Source organism: Oryctolagus cuniculus, chromosome 2, assembly GCF_964237555.1.
Source record: "Oryctolagus cuniculus chromosome 2, mOryCun1.1, whole genome shotgun sequence".
NCBI classification, from domain to species: domain Eukaryota; kingdom Metazoa; phylum Chordata; class Mammalia; order Lagomorpha; family Leporidae; genus Oryctolagus; species Oryctolagus cuniculus.
This window is the reverse complement of record NC_091433.1, coordinates 99,472,121-99,492,195: the sequence shown is the minus strand read 5'-3', so window position 1 is coordinate 99,492,195 and position 20,075 is coordinate 99,472,121. Positions and strand designations below refer to the sequence as shown.

At 58.2% G+C, this 20,075-nt stretch overlaps 1 protein-coding gene across 1 annotated transcript in view; it reads left to right on the top strand.

Annotated features, from left to right (window-relative positions):
• SH3RF3 (SH3 domain containing ring finger 3) overlaps positions 1-20,075 on the top strand; it is a 334,282-nt gene that overhangs the window by 264,846 nt on the left and 49,361 nt on the right. The window contains exons 5-6 of the mRNA XM_008252855.4: positions 9,096-9,196; positions 19,315-19,485. Of these exons, the coding sequence (XP_008251077.2) occupies positions 9,096-9,196; positions 19,315-19,485 (272 nt within the window). The remainder of the gene's footprint in view (positions 1-9,095; positions 9,197-19,314; positions 19,486-20,075) is intronic.

Genomic DNA, 20,075 nt, shown 5'->3' with positions numbered 1-20,075 from the left:
GACAGGATGCCAGGTCTGGCGTGGCCCCTCACACAGACCACAGGCGAGAACTCCGGAGCCCGTGGGCTAATCTGGAGTGCTTGGGGCAGGGGTGAGCAGTGGGCAACAGGAGGCTGTGCACGGCGGGGTCTCCTCTGCAGATGCAGAACGAGTACTTGCTCTCACGACCGAGAGCAGTGGGAGCGAGGTTGGCACAAGGTGCAGCCCACTTCCCCTTCCAGGGCCCGGCTTCCAGAGGGTGCAGGGCCCTCCGGCTGCCCAAGCTGCTTGCAGGTCTGTGCAGCACCGAGCCGAAGCAGCAGGCCGCCATCTTTTATCCTCAAGTTTGCTCTGGGGAGCAGGTGCACAGGGGTCTGATTCACTGTGTGTAAATGGAGTAGTAGCAAGTGATGAATAAAACGTGCTCATTTCACTGCTCCTGTTTTCTGGACTCCTATTAAAAATTAAAATGAGGAAGCCGGCGCCGTAGCTCACTAGGCTAATCCTCCGCCTTGCGGCGCCGGCACACCGGGTTCTAGTCCCAGTCGGGGCACCGGATTCTGTCCCGGTTGCCCCTCTTCCAGGTCAGCTCTCTGCTGTGGCCGGGGAAGGCAGTGGAGGATGGCCCAAGTGCTTGGGCCCTGCACCCCATGGGAGACCAGGAGAAGCACGTGGCTCCTGGCTTCGGATCAGCGCGGTGCACCGGCCGCAGCACGCCGGCCGCGGCGGCCATTGGAGGGTGAACCAACGGCAAAAGGAAGACCTTTCTCCCTGTCTCTCTCTCTCACTGTCCACTCTGCCTGTCAAAAAAAAAATTAAAATGAGGAGATGTTTCTTCTCTGGGTGACTGTCGGTGCCACGGAGTCAAAGGCAACGGCTTGCAGCCCTGCACTGCCTGGCAGCCTGTGCGCCACCTCTTCCCCTCCTCGTCATCCCAACGGGAGCGATACGGCACCTTGTAGGGCCTCTAGGATGTGCCAGCAACCATGGGCACTCGGGGACCGCGGCGTAGCAGCAGAGTCCAGTGCAGGACCTCCAAGCAGGGGAAGCTGGCATTCCAGGGAGCAGGTCACTGTCCCAAACACAGCCTGCTTCTCCCTGACCGGCAGCTCCAGGGCTGGGCACAGGCTCTTTCCCAGGGAGAGAAAAGAGGTGTGGGAGCTAAGACCCTCCTCTGGCTTCAGGGCGTGGCCCAGGCAGCTTGACCCACCCACAGAAGCGCAGCCCTGGGACACAGCAGCGGGCAGGCACATTTTCCTGTTACTGTTTGCACTGTGGTAAACGACGTCAGGTGACGGCATCCTTGCTGCCGGCCTGGGTGTGGGGGGCGTGTGGGGGCAGGGCTCATATGATGCACGCATGCGCTATGTGTTTGAGTATTAAGCCGAAGCGATGACTGCATTGTTGTTGATGGGGCTCGTGAGAGAGCAGGACCACCGGCATCCCGTGGGGCTGGCCCGCTTTCCCAGAGTGTGTGCTGCTTTACCTGCCCAACCAATTCCCAGCGTGCGTGTGTTCTGAAGTCAAGGAAAAAGGAATATGAGACCAGCCTGCTTTCTTGCAGCCAGGGATTTCCTGGGAGTGGGCTGACGGGCACGGCTCCGTCCTGGACAGGGCAGGGGACAAAGCTTTGAAGTCGGAGCAGAGACCCCCACCAGGTGATCTTGGAGCAGGGATGGATGTCTGTCTCCGGACTGCATTCCTGACGACTTCTATTCCAAAGCTGCAGGAGCCCTTGCTCCTTACTTATTTTTATCACTGGCCAGCTCCCTCCCCACTGCCAAGTCCTCCCTAATCCTTTAAGGCTCTGAATCTCGTAAAATTAAGCCTTTACAAACCAGAGCTGGTTCAGAGAGGCAGCCCGGAGATAGGGGGCAGCCAGGTGTGCCTCCAGGGCCCCCGTGCCCTCTGGAATGCAGCCAGAACCAGGACTGGTGCCTGGAGTTACATTCAGTTGAGCTCAGCCACAGTTTTTAGCCCCTGCATTCCCTTCTGCCCAGAGCCATCAGGAGAGAGGGGCCTTTGGCCCACGGTGTGACAGTGCTTCCAGACTGTGCCTCATTCGAAGGAGTTTCTAATGAAGACCCTGTAAGGAGGGCCCCCTTTCTCGCAACACCTGCCTGGGACCTAAGGGGGCTGCTGCCCCCCGGGCTGCTCGGCTGGCCCCGGCTCTTATAGTCAAGCTGTGCTCAGTGGGCACAGCTCAGCTGGTCAGTGGGAGGACACCCAGCCCTGCTCCCTACAGCCTGACGTCCACAGCCGACGAGAGGGAGTGAGGTGAGCGGCGTAGGTGCTGTGACGCCGTGTAAGGGTGCCTTGAACGCAGCCCTGAGATACCGCGGCAAGTGATCTGTTCGTTGAACCGGCTACCGGAGACTAGCAGGCCAGGGCTCACAGGGCGTGGGCACACTGGACAAAGGGGAGGTTAACGTTCTCGGAGACTCTGGGATGCCACTCAGAACACTGAGCTATTTGAAACCTGTAACTTGTTTCTGGAGTTTTCCATTAAATATTTGTAGACTTCGGTGAACCATGGATAGCCAACTACGAAAAGCAGAATTGCAGATGAGTGTGTTGGGTGCAGGGTGATCGCATTTTGCATCTTGGGGACCAAAGTGCTGCCGCAAGAGGACCCCTCCATATGGGCTCCTCCGCGGCAGCTCTGAAACAGCTGTGAAACCCGCTCATTTGCTTTGTTGCATTGTTTCAACTTTCCACTGAGAACCAGGCTTCTAGCAAAGCTGTCAGAATGTGCCACCCTCGGCTGCCTTAAGGTACAGTCAGTTATCTGAGCGATCAATGCTCACATTGCCCAAGCGACCCTGTGGCTGCTCTGCCATGAACCCCCAGGTGCCCTGGCTGGCCCTCCTCAGCCTGCCAACACCCACCCTGAGGGGCTTGGTGTTTGGCAGTCAAGCTTGTTATTCCCCTACTGAACTGTGGCCAGAGTGGCTCCTGATACTGGGGAGGCGGAGAGGCTGGGGCAGGGCACGGGCCCATCCAGGCTCTGTCTTTTGCATGTGCAGTGTTGGGCTGGGTTAGTTTGGAAGTTCTGGGGAGAGTTTAGTAGCACAGGAGGATTGTTAACAAAAACAGCCTGATGGGACTGGTTGGAGCCAGCCATCTTGTGTTCCCACTGCTTCCACTGCCCAAGGACTGCACCCTGCTACACAAGAGCCAGAGCACCAGCGCTCCCCCCCCATGCTGCACACAGCCCCTCCTGTGCTGCACACAACCCCCCCCATGCTGCACACAGCCCCTCCTGTGCTGCACACAACCCCCCCCGTGCTGCACACAGCCCCCCATGCTGCACACAGCCCTCCATGCTGCACACAGCCCCCTCATGCTGTACACAACCCCCTCCATGCTGTACACAACCCCCTCCATGCTGCACACAGCCCCCCATGCTGTACACAGTCCTCCACGCTGCACACAGCCCCCCATTCTGCACACAGCCCCCCATGCTGGACACAGCCCCACCATGCTACACACAGCCCCCCACTCTGCACACAGCCCCCCATGCTGCACACAGCCCCCTCCATGCTGCACACAGCCCCCCATGCTGCACACAACCCCCTCCATGCTGCACACAGCCCCCCACTCTGCACACAGCCCCCCATGCTGCACACAGCCCCTCCATGCTGCACACAGCCCCCCATGCTGTACACAGCCCCCTCCATGCTGCACACAGCCCCCCATGCTGCACACAGCCCCCCATGCTGTACACAGCCCCCCATGCTGCACACAGCCCCCCATGCTGCACACAGCCCTCCATGCTGCACACAACCCCCTCCATGCTGCACACAACCCCCTCCATGCTGCACACAGCCCCCCATGCTGCACACAGTCCCCCCCCATGCTGCAGGGACACAGCCCCCCCCCATGCTGCAGGGACACAGCCCTCCCCCCCATGCTGCAGGGACACACCCACCCCCCCATGCTGCAGGGACACAGCCCCCCCCCATGCTGCAGGGACACCCCCCCCATGCTGCAGGGTCACAGCCCCCCCCATGCTGCAGGGACACACCCCCCCATGCTGCAGGGACACACCCACCCCCCCATGCTGCAGGGACACACCCCACCCCCCATGCTGCAGGGACACAGCCCACCCCATGCTGCAGGGACACAGCCCCCCTCCATGCTGCAGGGACACAGCCCACCCCCCCATGCTGCAGGGACACAGCCCACCCCATGCTGCAGGGACACAGCCCACCCCCTCCCATGCTGCAGGGACACAGCCCACCCCATGCTGCAGGGACACAGCCCCCCCCCCATGCTGCAGGGACACACCCCACCCCCCATGCTGCAGGGACACACCCCACCCCCCCATGCTGCAGGGACACAGCCCACCCCATGCTGCAGGGACACAGCCCACCCCCTCCCATGCTGCAGGGACACAGCCCCCCCCATGCTGCAGGGACACAGCCCCCCCCATGCTGCAGGGACACAGCCCCCCCCCCATGCTGCAGGAACAGAGTCCACTCCCCCATGCTGCAGGGACACAGCCCACTCCCCCCCCATGCTGCAGGGACACAGCCCCCCCCATGCTGCAGGGACACAGCCCCCCCCCATGCTGCAGGAACAGAGTCCACTCCCCATGCTACAGGGACACACCCACCCCCCCATGCTGCAGGGACACACCCACCCCCCCATGCTGCAGGGTCACAGCCCACCCCCCATGCTGCAGGAGCACACCCTGTTCCTCCCTGCCATCTCCTGTCATTCCCTAGGAAGATGGCCCTGTGGAATCAGGCACTGTTCACCAGAGCTTTAAATAATTGCAGAAACTGCCTCAAATACTTTAACCCTTTTATTCTTTCCTATACTACTTCAAAAATGTTCCAGAAAACCAAATTATTAGTTGATATTTAAGTGATGTAAAATTTGAACATACGGATTTTAAACAGTCATCCCGATTCCCAGTTCCCCCAATCATCAAGGCCATTTGACGTGGAGGTTTGCAGCCTCGTTGCCGGGAAAATGCCGGCATCACTCACGGAAGTGAGATGGCCTCCATTCCCGGGACTCCATCTGGTGGACCCCACAGGGCCTGCCACGCCCCTCAGCAGTTCCCTGTGCTGTCACTGGCCAGCCGGCCCTTGGGTTGCACAGAAAGTATCCCTGTGCCCCTAAATCTGTATCTATAAAATACAAGAAATTGTGTTCACCTTCTATAAATAAAAACACGAAAAATGTAAAAAAAAAAAAAAAGCCTTTCATGTTATAAATAGTGCCGCAGTGAACCTTGGTCGTGCTGCCACGCTGACTTCTAGATTATTTTAAGACTCCTTCTTAGTGGGACACGGCTGGTCGACAAGATGACGTTTCCTCTTTGCGCTCTCTCTCTCTCTTGCACTTACTCTTGCCCAGATCAGTAGGATTTGGAGCTGACTGCTATCAGGACTGCTGTGGCCACAGGTTCCTTTCCTACATCTATGAACTGGGCAGCACCCGCCCACCCCATCCCCCGCTGCAGGTTCTCAGGGGCCGCAGCCGCCCTGGACCTGAACCTGCTTCCTTCTCGGGTACTGATTGAGAGCAGAACAGGCCGATCGGCCCACCCGTGGGACGAGGGCCTTTCCTGCAGGAACACTCCAGTCTGGTCTGTCTGGGAGACTGATCAGCTTTGCAAGCCACCCCTCTACCCCCATCCAGCAGGGGCCGGCACCGGCCAGGAAGCACCCATGCCTGCCGCATCCTGGAGTCTGGTGGATCTTCTCGGTCCTGGGCTTACATGGCCTTTCCACAGCCTGCAGCAGGACTGACGACAGCTGCCCCACCCCCTGCCCAAGCCCCCACCTCCCCAACCCCCACCCCTGCTGTCCTGGTGAGGAGGACCCTAACCCTTCTCAGATCACACCCGAGGCCCCACCCACCCGGGACCTGTGGGCGGGGCTGCGCAGCTGTGCTGCCCCGTGGCTCAGCCCTGCCCAGGGCTCAGCTTGTGTGTGCCTGGGCCTGGCCCAGCGGTGCCCATCCCCAGCATTCTCACCTCGCCAGCACCGCCAGGCGCAGCGTGCCCGCAGCTACCCTGGGCTCCTCCTCTGTGTCTTCAGGTGGCACCTGCATCTGCCCAGCCCCCGAGGCCAGCTCAGTTCACCCTGGGTCTCATACCCTCAGCCCAGAGCCCACTTGTCACGTTGGTAAAAGAGGGGGTGGCGGCTCCCACACATGCCCAGGTCCTAATCCTAGAAGCTGTGGATTTGTTGCCTCATTGGCTAAGAGGCAAGATCCTGAGATGGGAGAGGAAGTCGGAGGACAAGGCAGAACCAATGCATCCCCGCCAGTGCTTGTCTGGGTGGAAGGGAGACAGAGGGGGAAGAGAGGTGGCAGGGGAGCGGGAGGCCCAGAGACAAGGAATGCAGGTGAGGGGCGCTTCCCCAGACCTCCAGGGAGCACAGCCTGCCCCCAGATTTCAGGGCTCCAAGAGGGTCACTGTCATCCATTGGTTCTGTGTACCTGGTCGCCGAGACAGCCCTGCGGGTCCTTGCGTGTGCTGTGTGTGTGTGGTCCTGTCACTCAACTTCCCTGCACCTCGGCGTCCTCGGTTTGTAAGAGGATGCTGGACAAACAGCCACCGACGGCAAGCGTGGTCATTACCATCACTGCTGCTGTTCCCGCCAGCAGCCTCCAAAACTCTCATACTCACCATGCCCGGGGGCTGAGTGTCCTGCGTGTATGAGCCTGGGGCTGCCTGTTTGCTGTGCACCACCCAAGGTGCGCTGTGGCCTGGTCTCGGTGCATGGACATGGCCCCTTCTGCCTGGCCCTGGCTGTGTCCGTAACCTTTGGAAACCACGGGTTTGCAAGGGGCAGCTCTTGGTGACTTGGCATTTCCATGGAGACAAGAGGGGCTGCGGCTGTCTCCATCTCCCTCCGCCAGGCTCAGCGTAGTCCAAACAGGGTGGGCGGTGGAAGGTCTGACTTGGGGGTGGCTGCTCCTTTGCCACGTTTGGTCTGTGGCCTCCCAGGGCTGGATGGGGAGGTGGCCTGCAGCCATAGTGTCCACTTACTGAGCAAGGCCAGAACTGGTCAGCCGGTGCACGAGAAAGGCTTCCTCCCCACTCACTCAGCTAGGGGGCAGGGGTGAGGCCAGTCAAGCACAGGGCCATCTGCCTGGGTGCCTTCCAGGGAGCTCTCTCCTCCCATTTTTGTGCTATCTGTTTCTAGTGGCCCCTGCCCACCTGAGGACCCACACCCCGTGCGTGATACATGCACCTTCCCCAGCCAGAGCGGTGAGCATCCTGTCCTCACCTACCTTCTGCCAAGGTGCCGGCAGCCTGGCCCCTGATCAGCTGCCTCTGGTGTCTGCCGGGGTCCCTCCCCTGAGCCTTGTTAGGGGCCTGGAAGGGCCCCTCCAGGCAGCAAGGAGACCCTGGCCCCCTGTGTTCTCCCCAGGCACCTGACATCCCCCTCTGTATTGACTTCCTGGGGCTATGATGCTGTTCCACCAGCTGGGTGACTCAGAGCACGGAAGGTACTGTGTCTGGAGGCCAGGAGTCCAATCGAAGTGTTGGCAGGGTGCTTCCTCCTCTCTGCTGGTTTCTGGCTGTAAGGCCACCATAAGACACACCGAACACTGGAGGTGGGGGAAAGGGTTTCTTGATGGGGGAAATCCGACAGGCCAGAGGGAAGGGGTGAAGAAGGGGCGGGGTGGGTCTAGAGAGAGATCAGGAGGGAGAGCATGTGTGTGGGAAGCAGGTGCTGTTATACTTTTGTAGGGGAGCAGCGAATCCCGTTAGGGTGGGGGTGGAGCTGACACCTGTGGTTGGGCCATTTGGTCACCTGGCTTCCAGCAATGGCGGCAGGGGCCAGAGCCTAGGAGGGTGTCCAGGGCAGAGATGATGCCACGGATAAGACCGTGCCATGTTACTAACACTGGCAGTCCTGGGTGCAGCTCCACAGTCTCTGTCTTCATTGTCACACAGCCGTCTGTCCGGTCTGTGTGTCTCGGTTCTCCTTCCTGGTCCTTGGGCTTAGGGCTTGCTCTCATCAAAAGTCCTCACCTTATACTGTGTCTGCAAAAATTGCAACTGAGTCTGCGCTCCCAGGTGCCAGGGCCTGAGACTTGGGTATGTCCAAGCATCCGGCCCACATCTGAAGAGGAAGGCAGGAGAGCGGGCGAGCTGGGTGGGGAGGGTAGCTGAGGGTGACGTGGTCTTGATGGGCTGGGTCTAAGGGTTACCCATGCAGCACTGTCCTTGGCAAGACCATCATACACCCAGATTCCTCGGGTCCCCTTAACTTTCCAGAGTGCTCTGCACACACCTCTGCTTAGAAAGCACCCTCAGATGAGACCCTCCCTCCAGAACCTTCCAGCATGAGGACCCCTGAGGCTTTGAGCCCAAGGAGCTGTGGGTAGGATATGCTGATCACCCCACAGTCACCGCCGTCCATGGCCAAAACACCAGTTTTATTCTGAGGTTAATCTTCGGTTTCTGGAGAAGCCAGTTTTTAATAAGCTCACGCTTCGTAGCATGCAAGGTTTTTGTCTGGATTTTTTTTTTTTTTTTTTTTTTTGGACAGGTAGAGTTATAGACAGTGAGAGAGAAAGAGAGAGAGAAAGGTCTTCCTTCCTTTGGTTCACCCCCCCAAAATGGCCGCAACGGCTGGAGCTGTGCCTATATGAAGCCAGGAGCCAGGTGTTTCTCCTGGTCTCCCATGGGGTGCAGGGCCCAAGCACTTGGGCCATCCTCCACTGCACTCCCTGGCCACAGCAGAGAGCTGGCCTGGAAGAGGAGCAGCTGGGACTAGAACTGGCGCCCATATGGGATGCTGGTGCCACAGGTGGAGGATTAACCAAGTGAGCCAGGGCACCGGCCCTGGATTTTCTTTAACAGAATAATTTAAGTTCTAAAAAGAAAGCTGAGCCTCCCATGCTGACTGCGGGGCAGGGCCGAGCAGCCCAGATTTGGGCTGGAGGGTGTTTTCCGAGCTACCAGGAAGGGACTTTGGAAAGCTGCTTTGGGGGCAGGTGTCCGGCCACCAGGCGGCCTCACCGACATGGCAGGCAGGCACACCTGGGCGCTGGGAGGGTGAGGCCGGGCAGCTGCTGTCTCCCTGGCCTTGTGTTTCTCTTCCCATCTCCTCACTGCTGTCTCTTATCTGTTTTTCCAGGATTCCTCCTCGGCTGGACCCGCCCCCTCGGCCGTCCCTCGAGCCGCCACCGTGGCTGGAGAGCACAGCACATCTCCCAAAGTCCAGCTCCCCCTCAACGTGTGAGCTATCCTTGGTTTGTTGGGGTGCCCGCGCCTTCACCCCTCCCCCACCCCATGCCAGACTGTGTGAGGATTCTGCTGGGTTCTTCCATGTGGTCCTGGCTGGTCCGTGTAGTGAGATGTGGGTGTGGCGGTACTGCTGAGAGCGGAGTTAGGGAGCCGAAATCTAGAAGGTCCTCTATTATTATTATTTTTGAGAGATGACAGAGAGAGAGAGAGAGAGAGAGAGAGAGAGAGAGAGAGACTGAGAGCTCACATCCTTGGGTTCACTCCCTAAATGCTCACAGTGGCCAGGTGAAAAGCTGGGTGCTGGATATGCAATCCAGATCTACGTGGGTGGCAGGAACCCAATTACTTGAGCCGTCACCATTGCCCCCCAGGGTCTGCATCAGCAGGAAGCTGGAGTAATGTTCAGCCTTGGACTGTCAGGAAAGAGCCTGCCTTAGCATGGCACACAGGCCCCTGAGAAGGTCTGGGGTGGGGAGGAGCTGGCGGAGCAGTGAGGGCCGGGGGAGCTCGGGGCAGAAGGACTCAGTATTTATCCCCGCAGCTGCCCTCCCAGGGCACGCCAGGTGCACGCACACCGTCCCCAAACAGAGCCAGATGAGTCCTGGACCGGAAGTGAGATGCACATCCTGTTTAAAAATCCTGCTGTTTAAAAATTCGCACTTAGACTGCTTTCTGCCCTCGTTTGGCCCCTGACCGAGTGTTTCGGGGGTGAAGCGTACAAGTTGGCAATCAGAACAGCGAGGATGGAAAGTTCCACCGACCAGGGCAGGGCAGAGAGGCGCACAGGCCCGGCTGCAGAATGCAATGCATTTCCAGCCTAAGAGTGCCCTTTGCAAAAGTAACTTGCCAAGCTTCTGAGGGTTTCCTGCAAGTGTTAGCGGAGATGAGTAGCAGGGTTCTTGTCTTTGCACAAGAAAGAATTCAGATGTGAGACAGAGAGCAACGTAGCAGGGTGTACTGGGGACAGGGCATCCATCAGAACAGAAGGGGGACAGAGAGAGAGAGAGAGAGAGAGAGAGAGAGAGAGAGAGCCCAGTCACTCAGACTGGGGGAAAGTGAGGTTACATGGCTGAATGGAGAGAATACTACTCCTGGGGAGCCAGGCGGGAGGCTCAGCAGAGAGCAGAGAGCTGAGCGCGCAGTCCGTGTTCAGACCCCCGGTTTTTAAGGGAATTGACCTCATTCTTCCACTGACTCCCTTTACCCCTCCCCCTTCTCCTCCAGGACAAAGGTTTGCTGAGTGTAAATTAGGAAGTCCCTCCCAGATTTACTGCTCCATATTAGCAGACTGGGGAGCCCACCTGGCACCAGGCAGGGGAGGAGCCTCCTCTAGGGTGCCTGCCTCGGAGGAAGGCTGGGGAGGTTTTGTTGCTGGATGTCATGAGGCCAGGTAACCATCTGGTGCTGAGGAGAGAGGACTGTCCTGCGAGCTGGGACCACCGGGAAGGTTATCAGGGTCTGGGCAGGACTTCGCAGTGTAGCTGCGGGGCTGCTTCCAAGGGGAGTTCCTGCAGACACTGCTTCCTCAGGCCCCTCACACACACACACCCACACACACACACACACACACACACAGGCTCATTTCTAACTCGCCACTTAACAGTCTGGTGCATGCTCACCTACTCAAGTCAGCACATTTGGACTTTGCCTGGTGCCGGCTACGAAAGCTGTGCCGTGACCAACCAAGCTAAAAAAAAAAGTGTGACTTACCTAGTGTTCACCCCGCTCCCTGAAGGGAGCACAGATTTCCAAGCTACGTTCTAGATGTCTTCGGGTTAAAATTCAAATTTTCACCCACATTCAACAGGGATACAATTAGCCTGTTCCTGCATTCACAAGTTCTGCACCTACCGTTCCGCATTTGCCAGTTCCCATGGATACAGCCAAGCCATGGATGGGAAATAGTCAAAAGTCAAATTCCAGAAAGTTCCAAAAGGCAAAACTTGGACTTCATGTGCACCCAGTGCTGTGTTCAATGTACACACAGGAAGCAGTGGGTGGGCTTTATGTCAGGCGCTGTAGGTGTCTTGGTGATAAAAGTGAGAATATGTTGCATACAAATACCACGTATGTGGAGGACTTGTGCATCAGTGGATTTCAGTGTCCACTTAGGGCCTGACCCAGTGCTCCTGGGTTCTGAGAGACTGTCTAGCCGTTTTCTGTCCCTGCTCCTGGGTCCGTTGAAACAGGTGCCTCACAGCTGGGCCCCGGGGGGACACATGGTGGGGCTGGGGAGTTCAATTCTTGGAGAATTGAATGCAGATGCCACCCTAGAAGGGAGATCTGTCTCTGCAGAGGATGGCCCAGTGCCTTCCCCATGTGGGAGGCAGAATGCAGGCCAGGGTGGGAGACACTGAGTACCTCAAGGGCAAAGCTCAGCCATGTCCAGGCTCCAGCAGCTGCTACCTGCTCCTGGAGGGCCAGCAGTGTCCCCTCCCTGGATGGAGACTGCTGCTCTATCTTAGAGACCCCAGGGTTGCCCGGCGAAGGCCTTCAAGTCTTGGGCAGATGTTCAGTTTGGCATAGAGTGTAGAGGATCCTCTTCCTCACCAAGCCCCTCTGCCTTGGGGACAAAGCTGCTTGGCCCGCCCCTCTCCCCTCTTCACTCTTCCTCTCTGCCTTAGCCCAGGGCATGGCTGTTCTGTTTAAGCTGACTTTCCTCAGGGTAAGGGAAGGGATTCAGGTCAGCTCTTTCCTTCTGAAGGTAACAAGGAGTTGGATAGGAAGGCGTCTGCTGGCTCTGGCTGTGTTGAGCTCAGTGTGTGCATGTGTTCTTCAGTTACATGGAGTAGCAGGCATAGGCTAGACAAGACCTCATATGTTACATCAGTATGCATGATCCACTGAAATCCTCTGAAATCCCATTGTTTATGTCATTGCCCAGTATGAAAAGCTGAGGTTGACCTTGTCGGTGTATTAGGTAGGGTGCTTTTTTAAGATTTATTTATTTATTTGAAAGTCAGAGTTACACAGAGAGAGGAGAGGCAGAGAGAGAGAGAGAGAGAAGTCTTCTGTTCGATGGTTCACTCCCCAGTTGGCCACAGTGGCCAGAGCTGCGCCGATCCGAAGCCAGGAGCCAGGAGCCAAGAGCTTCTTCTGGGTCTCCCACGTGGGTGCCCAAGGACTTGGGCCATCTTCTACTGCTTTCCCAGGCCACAGCAGAGAGCTGAATCGGAAGTGGAGCAGCTGGGTCTCGAACCAGCACCCATATGTGATGCTGGTGCTTCAGGCCAGGGCATTAACCTGCTGTGCCACAGCACTGGCCTCAGGTAGGGTGTTAATCTGACTGCTCATTCTTGCTCGGTAACTCTGGGTAGCTAGGGGTCCTGTGGGTACTGGTGCCCAGGCAAGGTCAGGATTGTTCCCCGACTGTTCCCAGTGCAGACTCTCTAAGTCACGTGCAAAGGTTTGAACTTGAACAAGTGTGGAGCTGTCTACAAAAGCAACCTCAGCAGCCATGTGCCGGCGGGGGAGCGGTGGCCATGGGACTCCAGGCCCAGACGGGAAGGCCCATGTGGACATTAGTGCAGGAGTAACTCCAGCAGACCCTTGTCCATAATCCTCATTGCCACGTGGCTTGCATTCCTGCAGCCACAATGTGTGCCTGAAACGGTAACCCTGGCGACAGAGGGGCCCGTTCTCACTTGGCCGGCCTAGCACATAACCGGTTTCCATGGCGCTGACGTGTTGTGTGGTTGGGGGATGTGCAGGAATTGGCCTCTGTTCTCACACCAGCACCCAGAGGCGGCTACCCATCCTCAGAGACCCCAGTCTCAGTGCTCTGGGAGGTCCCCTCTGGCCCTGGGCTGTGCCTGCCACTGTCCAGCCAACTTGCTGGGTTTCCCATAGGCTCATGCATATGTCCGGTGCTGGAGGCCCACTGCAGGTCAGAGCCCAGCCAGCCCAAGGTTGAAGGGTGATGAGAACCTTGGATGGGCAAGAGGGCCCAAAGGAGGTGGGAAGAGCCTTCTCCCTGGCTGAGCAGCCCTGACCCGTGAGGGACCAAGGAGAGCAGCAGAGACCGAGCGCCCCTGCCATATGCAGCCCGCTGGGAGCTCTGCTGGGCTTCGGGTACTGGACAGGGAGGCATAGCGCAGGCCTCAGCGGGACGCCCAGGGCTGACCGTGACTTGCCTCTGGGGAGATGCCCGTGCGCCCCAGCTCCGGCTCATCTGCCTGTGCTCCAAGAGCAGCCCCACCTCCTGGCTGCTGGAGCCTCCCTTGCCCTCTGCAAGGGGGCTTCCCTGGGCAGTCGGTGTATGGCTGGGGAAAACCGGGCGCTTCTCGAAGCCTCCAGAGGGGCCACGAGGCTTGTTGCTGGGGCCAGAGACACGGGGTGAGCAGCCTGGGCACACGGAGCAAGTCCTGCCCTGTAGCACCAGCGTGGCCCATGTCGGGGTCTGGAAGCGGACCGTGAGGTGGAGGCGTCTGGGGACTGCTCTCAGGACCCGCCATGAGGAAGAGAGCTCCTGAGATGTGTCTGATGGTCTGGGCTCTAGGGCTTTGGCTCTATGAGTGGGCACAGTTGTCCCCAGCCTGAGCAGGGGTGGGTGGGCTGGCAAGGAGGGCAGAAGCAGAGGCCTCCTAGCAGGGTGGGTAGGGGAGAATCTGTTACGTGTTTTCGGAGAAACATGAGCAAACTTCCAGCTGGAGGGGAAGGGAGTGAGATTGACAGCAACACTGCAATGCTGTGATTCACCCTGATGAGGATGGAAGAGAAATCTGCAGACAGTTACCAGCAGGGGAATCTTACTGCAGCAATCAGCGAGCCACATGGGTGAGCAGAGGCCGGCTCAGGCACGTGACAGCACACGACGCTCACTGGCATGCCGTGTTGCCACAGCCACCAGCCTGTCCCAGAGCGCCAGACAAGGAGGGCACAGGGCTGAAGTCCAGCCCCTGGCTTAGTGCCCAGTGGTGCACCTGCAGGGCCTGCTTCCTCTTGGGGGGGGCACCTTTCCCTCAGCCACCTACTCACAAGAGGCACTTTTCCCTCACTGGCAACAAGGCCATTGTAGGATACAGGGCAGTGATACAGAGGGCTCTCAGCACCGAACCAACCGACTACTGCCTCTGATGAGGTACATTTAGAACCACTCTCTGCGTGAGAACCCACACAGGTGATCTCTGGGCATGGCGGACTGCCCAGCTGGCCTGGGTGGGCTGTGGAAGCAACCCAAGCAGTCAGTGGCCAAAGCCTTTTGAAGCAAATGGAAAACAGGAGCCTGGAGGAGAAAAACCATGCTCGCAGGTGCACCTGGCCCTCCCGGGTTCCACACCTGCTTCCGACACATGTGCCCCCCGCGGCGCCCTGAGGATGCTGTCCGACTCGGCCAAGCACCTTGGACAACCAAGGGGCCCTTAGGGTGGCTGTCTCTTGGGAGCCACAAGTGACCAGATGAGGGAGGCTGCAGCAGAGACCCAGGGGGACTGGCAGCAGTGGTGAGGAGGAGCTGATCCGTTCACGAGATACAAGCCGCTCTCCCTGCGTGGCCCATCCAGTCCTCCTGAGTCACTCAGAAAGGAAAGCAGATGGAGAATGACACGCTCCCCACTGGGGTGGGCCCCTCCCAGCACAGGCTGTAGCCACAGACGCCACACCAAGAAAACGACCTGGAAGAGCCATTTGCTTCTGGTTTTCCCTTGGAAACACCCAAAGAAAAAAAAGAGCAGGAGGGGAGAGATTTTCCAAGGTGAAGTCAGGCTTATTTGCATTGTGGTTCCCAGCAACCTGCACCTAGAGGCTGAAGTTAACCCGTCGAGGCAGAGGAGGGCTTACTCACCTGACAGAACGAATTTCAAACTGAGGATGGAAAGCCCAGGTGTGTTGGTGCCCTGGAATAAGTCGCTGCAGCCTCTCCCTGTATAGTGAGCCCTGTGCCCCCCCAACCCCACCCCGCCCCGCCCCGCTGATCCCAGAATCAACCTCTCTGCAGGCCGTGCACTGTCTCGGCCCTGCACGGATATGCACAGACTCTCATCTATGCGCACGTTGGCGTCCCTGGCCGCCGAATTCCTGCAGAGTGTGCACAAGACCTCATGTCTGTCACAGGGCAGGCATCAGTTCTGTGCCTCCCCTGATGGCTGGGCACCTGCTGTGTGTGGCTGAGACCTCAGGGAGAGGAAGGGCACTGGTGACAGCGCTTGGAGAAAGAGTGTCCACCAGGGGCCGGCGCCATGGCTCACTTGGTTAATCCTGCGCCTGTGGCACTGGCATCCCATATGGGCTCCGGATTCTACCCCCAGTTGCTCCTCTTCCAGTCCAGCTCTCTGCTGTGGCCCGGGAGGGCTGTGGAGAATGGCCCAGGTGCTTGGGCTCCTGCACCCGCGTGAGACCAGGAGGAGGCACCTGGCTCCTGGCTTCGGATCGGCGCAGCGCCGGCTGTAGCGGCCATTTGGGGAGTGAACCAACGGAAGGAAGGCCTATCTCTCTCTCTCTCACTATCTATATCTCTACCTGTCAAATAAATAAATAATTTAAAAATTTTTTTAAAAAAGAAAGAGTGTGCACTGTCCCTTGGGGTCTGTCCCCTGCTTGCGTTGCTGCCTGAGGGGTGTATGCATCCCTGGGGGCTAATAACACACCTGAAACTCCCTACTGCTAAAAATTCAGACTTCCTGTGCAGAGGCTTTGATAAAGCACAACATTCAAATTCAAAGCAAAGATGTATTTATTTGCAAAGCAGAGTGATGGAGAAAGAAAGATTTTCCAATCACTGATTCACTCTGCAGATGGCTGCAAGGATGAAACCAGGAGCCTGGAACTCTGTCCAGGGCTTCCACGTGGGTGCAAGGGCCAAGCACTTGGATCATCTGCTGTTTTCCCAGGCACCTTAGTAGGGACCTGGATCGTAAGCGATGAAGCCGGGACTTGAACCAGTGCTCTGGATATGGCCTGCAGGTACCACAGGCAGCGGCTTAACCCGCTGAGCCACAACACTGGCCCCTGGATCTTTTCTTCACACCTGAACAGCACATCTCTGTGGAGTCTGTGCTGGGGAACGGGAGGTGAGTGGGCTTGGAGCCGGCGTCCCTGCTTTGTGGCTGTGTGGCCAGCACGCTCAGTCTGAGTCAAATGGGGCAATGGGTGTTGGGCCAAGTTCACCTCTTGGTTTTCCATTTTCCTGCCTTCATTATTTCGTGAGGAGCTATGCCAGTGTTTATTTAAAATAAGAATGCAATCGTGAAAGAATCCTTTTCTGGCTTAAAAGTGAAAGCGGCCTTGAAATGTACTTCACCCCATATGAAGAAGCCTCATTTTTGTTATGATGGGGAAGGGAGAGAACTTCCCTTCTGTGCTGGGAAGTACCCGCAAAGTCCCTGTCCCATTAAGTGCCATCGGGATCCTAAAACGTTAGTAAAGAAAATCAGCTCATTCCCCAAAGATAATTAACTCTCTGTTACTTGAGGGCTACGCCCAAGTCCACAGCTCCGACTATCAAACAGTTCAGATATGGGCATTATCACAGGGCTGGCCCTTGCTTTTTTCTTTTTTAAAAGATTTATTTATTTATTTGAAAGTCAGAGTTACACACAGAGAAAAAGAGTGGCAGAGAGAGAGAGAGAGAGAGAGAGAGAGAGAGAGGTCTTCCATCCAGTGGTTCACTCCCCAGTTGGCTGCAACAGCCAGAGCTGTGCCTATCCGAAGCCAGGATCCAGGAGCTTCCTCCTGGTCTTCTCACTCAGGTGCTGTGGCCCAAGGACTTGGGCCATCTTCTGCTGCTTTCCCAGGCCATAGCAGAGAGCTGGATCAGAAGTGGAGCAGCCGGGACTCGAACCAGCACCCATATGGGATGTGGCCACCACAGGCAGCAGCTTAACCAGCTGCACCACAGCACCGGCCCCACATGCACATGCTTTTCCCCTCAGCAGTCTTAATCTGAGCTTCAAAATCTGGATCCCTCTTTTTTTTTTTTTTTTTTTTTGACAGGCAGAGTGGACAGTGAGAGAGAGAGAGAGAAAGGTCTGCCTTTGCTGTTGGTTCACCCTCCAATGGCCGCTGCGGCCGGCGTACCACGCTGATCCGAAGGCAGGAGCCAGGTGCTTCTCCTGGTCTCCCATGGGGTGCAGGGCCCAAGCACTTGGGCCATCCTCCACTGCACTCCCTGGCCACAGCAGAGAGCTGGCCTGGAAGAGGGGCAACCAGGACAGAATCCGGCGCCCCGACTGGGACTAGAAGCCGGTGTGCCGGCGCTGCAAGGAGGATTAGCCTATTGAGCTGCGGCACCGGCCAGGATCCCTATTTTTTAAAATTTTTGAACAAATGAATCTGCCATGTGGCACACGCTATCCTAACCTGCTTGGGGTCAAGGCCAAGGAAGAGAAATGACAGGGCCAGTGACGGGAGAGGAAGTGCAGAGGTCCTGAAGCCGGGGCCTGTTGGACGTACTCTGGGAGTATCCTGGAGTAGCTCTGCTGAGCAGGGCGTGCTGGGCCCCTGCTGCACACTCCTGAAGCTGAGGCTTGTGCTCCGCCCTCCTGGGGAGGCCGACAAGGCCACACATGCACAGTGCTGTGCAGGCGACACAGCAGAAACTGCACGCTACTGCTCCGGGGCCCCCCTGCCCCATCCTCCACGGGCAAGTGGCCTGCATGGGCCCAGGGGAGGAAGACACTCGCCTGGCCCTGCCCCAGTCAGCTCCCCAGCAGAGCACAGACTGCTGGGCCCCCCGCTGGGCTCTGTGCCTGCAGCCTCAGCCTGGACCCCACCCCTCCACCCCAGCCACAGCTGGCAAATGCCCAGCCCCGGTCGCCTCCCGAACAAGCTCAAGGTGTCTGAGTGGTGCTTCAGGCCCTGCACAGCCCGCCCCAGCTGGCATTCTGGGCCCCAGAGCCAGAGCTGGTTCTGACGTCATACAGGGACCCAGCAAGGCCAGCGTAAGCAGGGTCTACGCGTCCATTCTGCAGCCTTGTGAGCAGGCACACTCGCCCTGTATGTTCCCAGCTCCCAGGATTCCCTGTCTGCTCTTTCCCTGTTCCTTGCCTCCTGCTGCTGCCCCAGCCTGGCCTTGTGGTAGCCACCGCCTCGCTCCGTGGCACCTGGGCAGCACGTGCGTGTGCACACACACACACACACATACACACAGCAGTGCCCGCGTCTGTGGTGGAAACGCAGCTTTCTCACAACTTGTCCCTTTGCAGCAGGTCCTCTCTCCCCCTCAGAGAGGACGATTATGCCCTGCGTTCTCTTTGTCCCCTGGTCAGCTGGCTTAGCGCTGACCACCTGGGTCTTTCCAGCTAGGGGGGGGGGGGAAGGGTGGTGGTGGTGGTGGTGGGTGCTCCCCCTGTTTCTGATTGCCAGTGTTTATCTTTTCCAACAGGGAGAGAAAGCCCCAGGCGCGCTGTCCCCCCGGGGCAGCAGCATGGGGCCAGACACACTCAACAGCAGGTTGTTGTGGGCTGCTGTAGGCGCTGGCAGGTTTTACTCTAGTTTAGGGCTGCTCAGGACTCTTAGACTCTGCTCGGACGTGTTCCACCCTGCTTCGAACCACAGCGAGTGCACCCCGAAAGAGGGCGCCCCTGGAGTCAGGAGGGTGCCGTGGGGAGTCCGCTCACTGGTGTGAGATCCGCCACGTGGAACTCCTTTAAAATCCCCCTGTGGAAGCTGGTGGGCCTGAGGCCTTGCCTGCTCTCCTAGCGGAGTCTTGTGAGCAGGTGCAGTTACCTGATGCACTTGTCTCGTCTGTTTAAAGCCAGCCATTCCCCACACCCCGAAAGGAGCAGAGTAGCTCTGTGCCTGAGGTGGGTCCCCATGGACCCCTGTGAGGTGTGGGTGCAAGGGTCTTCAGGTGTGTTACGAGAGGGGCTGCTGCAGGCTACATGGAAGCCCCCGGTTGGAGCTCTCCCCACCAAGTCTGCCGCTTGGAGACCTAGCCCCTGGGGCCCCTTTCTGAGTCCCCTGCAGGGCCCTGGACTCAGGGAGCTGCTTCCCCCACCGCCGGCAGTGCAGGAGCGACTGCTTCCGCTCCCGCGCAGCCGCGCCAGCTGCCTCCGCGGCTTGCTCCAAGGAGTGACTCAGTGAGGGTGTGAGGCTGCTCCCACAGACGGCGCCCGGGCTCCTCCAGGGCTGGCTCCATCCAAGACGCCCTCCCGCCTGCCCTCTGCCCACAGGCACCTGGCGCTGTACGCCTACAAGCCCCAGAAGAATGACGAGCTGGAGCTGCGCAAGGGCGAGATGTACCGGGTGCTGGAGAAGTGCCAGGACGGCTGGTTCAAGGGCGCGTCCCTGAGGACCGGCCTCTCCGGGGTGTTTCCCGGCAACTACGTGACGCCCGTGTCCAGGTGAGGCCCGGGGTGAGCAGGGAGCAAGACCCCGCGCCCCAACCCTGACGGCTTCCCCTTCCCAGCTGGGTTTGCGTGGCTGGGCTCCGTGCACACTGGCTGCTGAGAGCGGAGGAGCGGGAACAGGAGGCGCTGGGGTGTGAGCGGGTGTGGGAAAGCTCCAGTGGGGTCCCAGGGCGCGTGCGCTGGTGTGCGGTGTTTCTCGGGGTGTGTTCTTGTGTGTGTGCGTGCATGTGTGTGAGTGTGTGTACAGTGTGTATGCCACATCAGTGTGTGCACCATGTGAGGGTTGTAGGCGTGTGGGCATGTACTACATATGTAGTATGGTGTTTGTGCATGTGTGTGCATGTGTGTGTGGTGCAGTGTGTGAGTGTGTGTATAGTGGGAGTGTACAGCCCACTGTGTCATGTGTATGTGTGAGCATAGAGTGTGCATGTGTGTCCACTGTATGTCATCATGCATCGGTTGTATGTAAAGCACACATGTACACATACTGTACATACAAAGAAAAATGGCTCATTCATAAGAGCAAGCCTTGTTGTTTACTGCTAGCTGAGAATGCTTTTTCTTCCTTGTGCTTTCTTGTATGT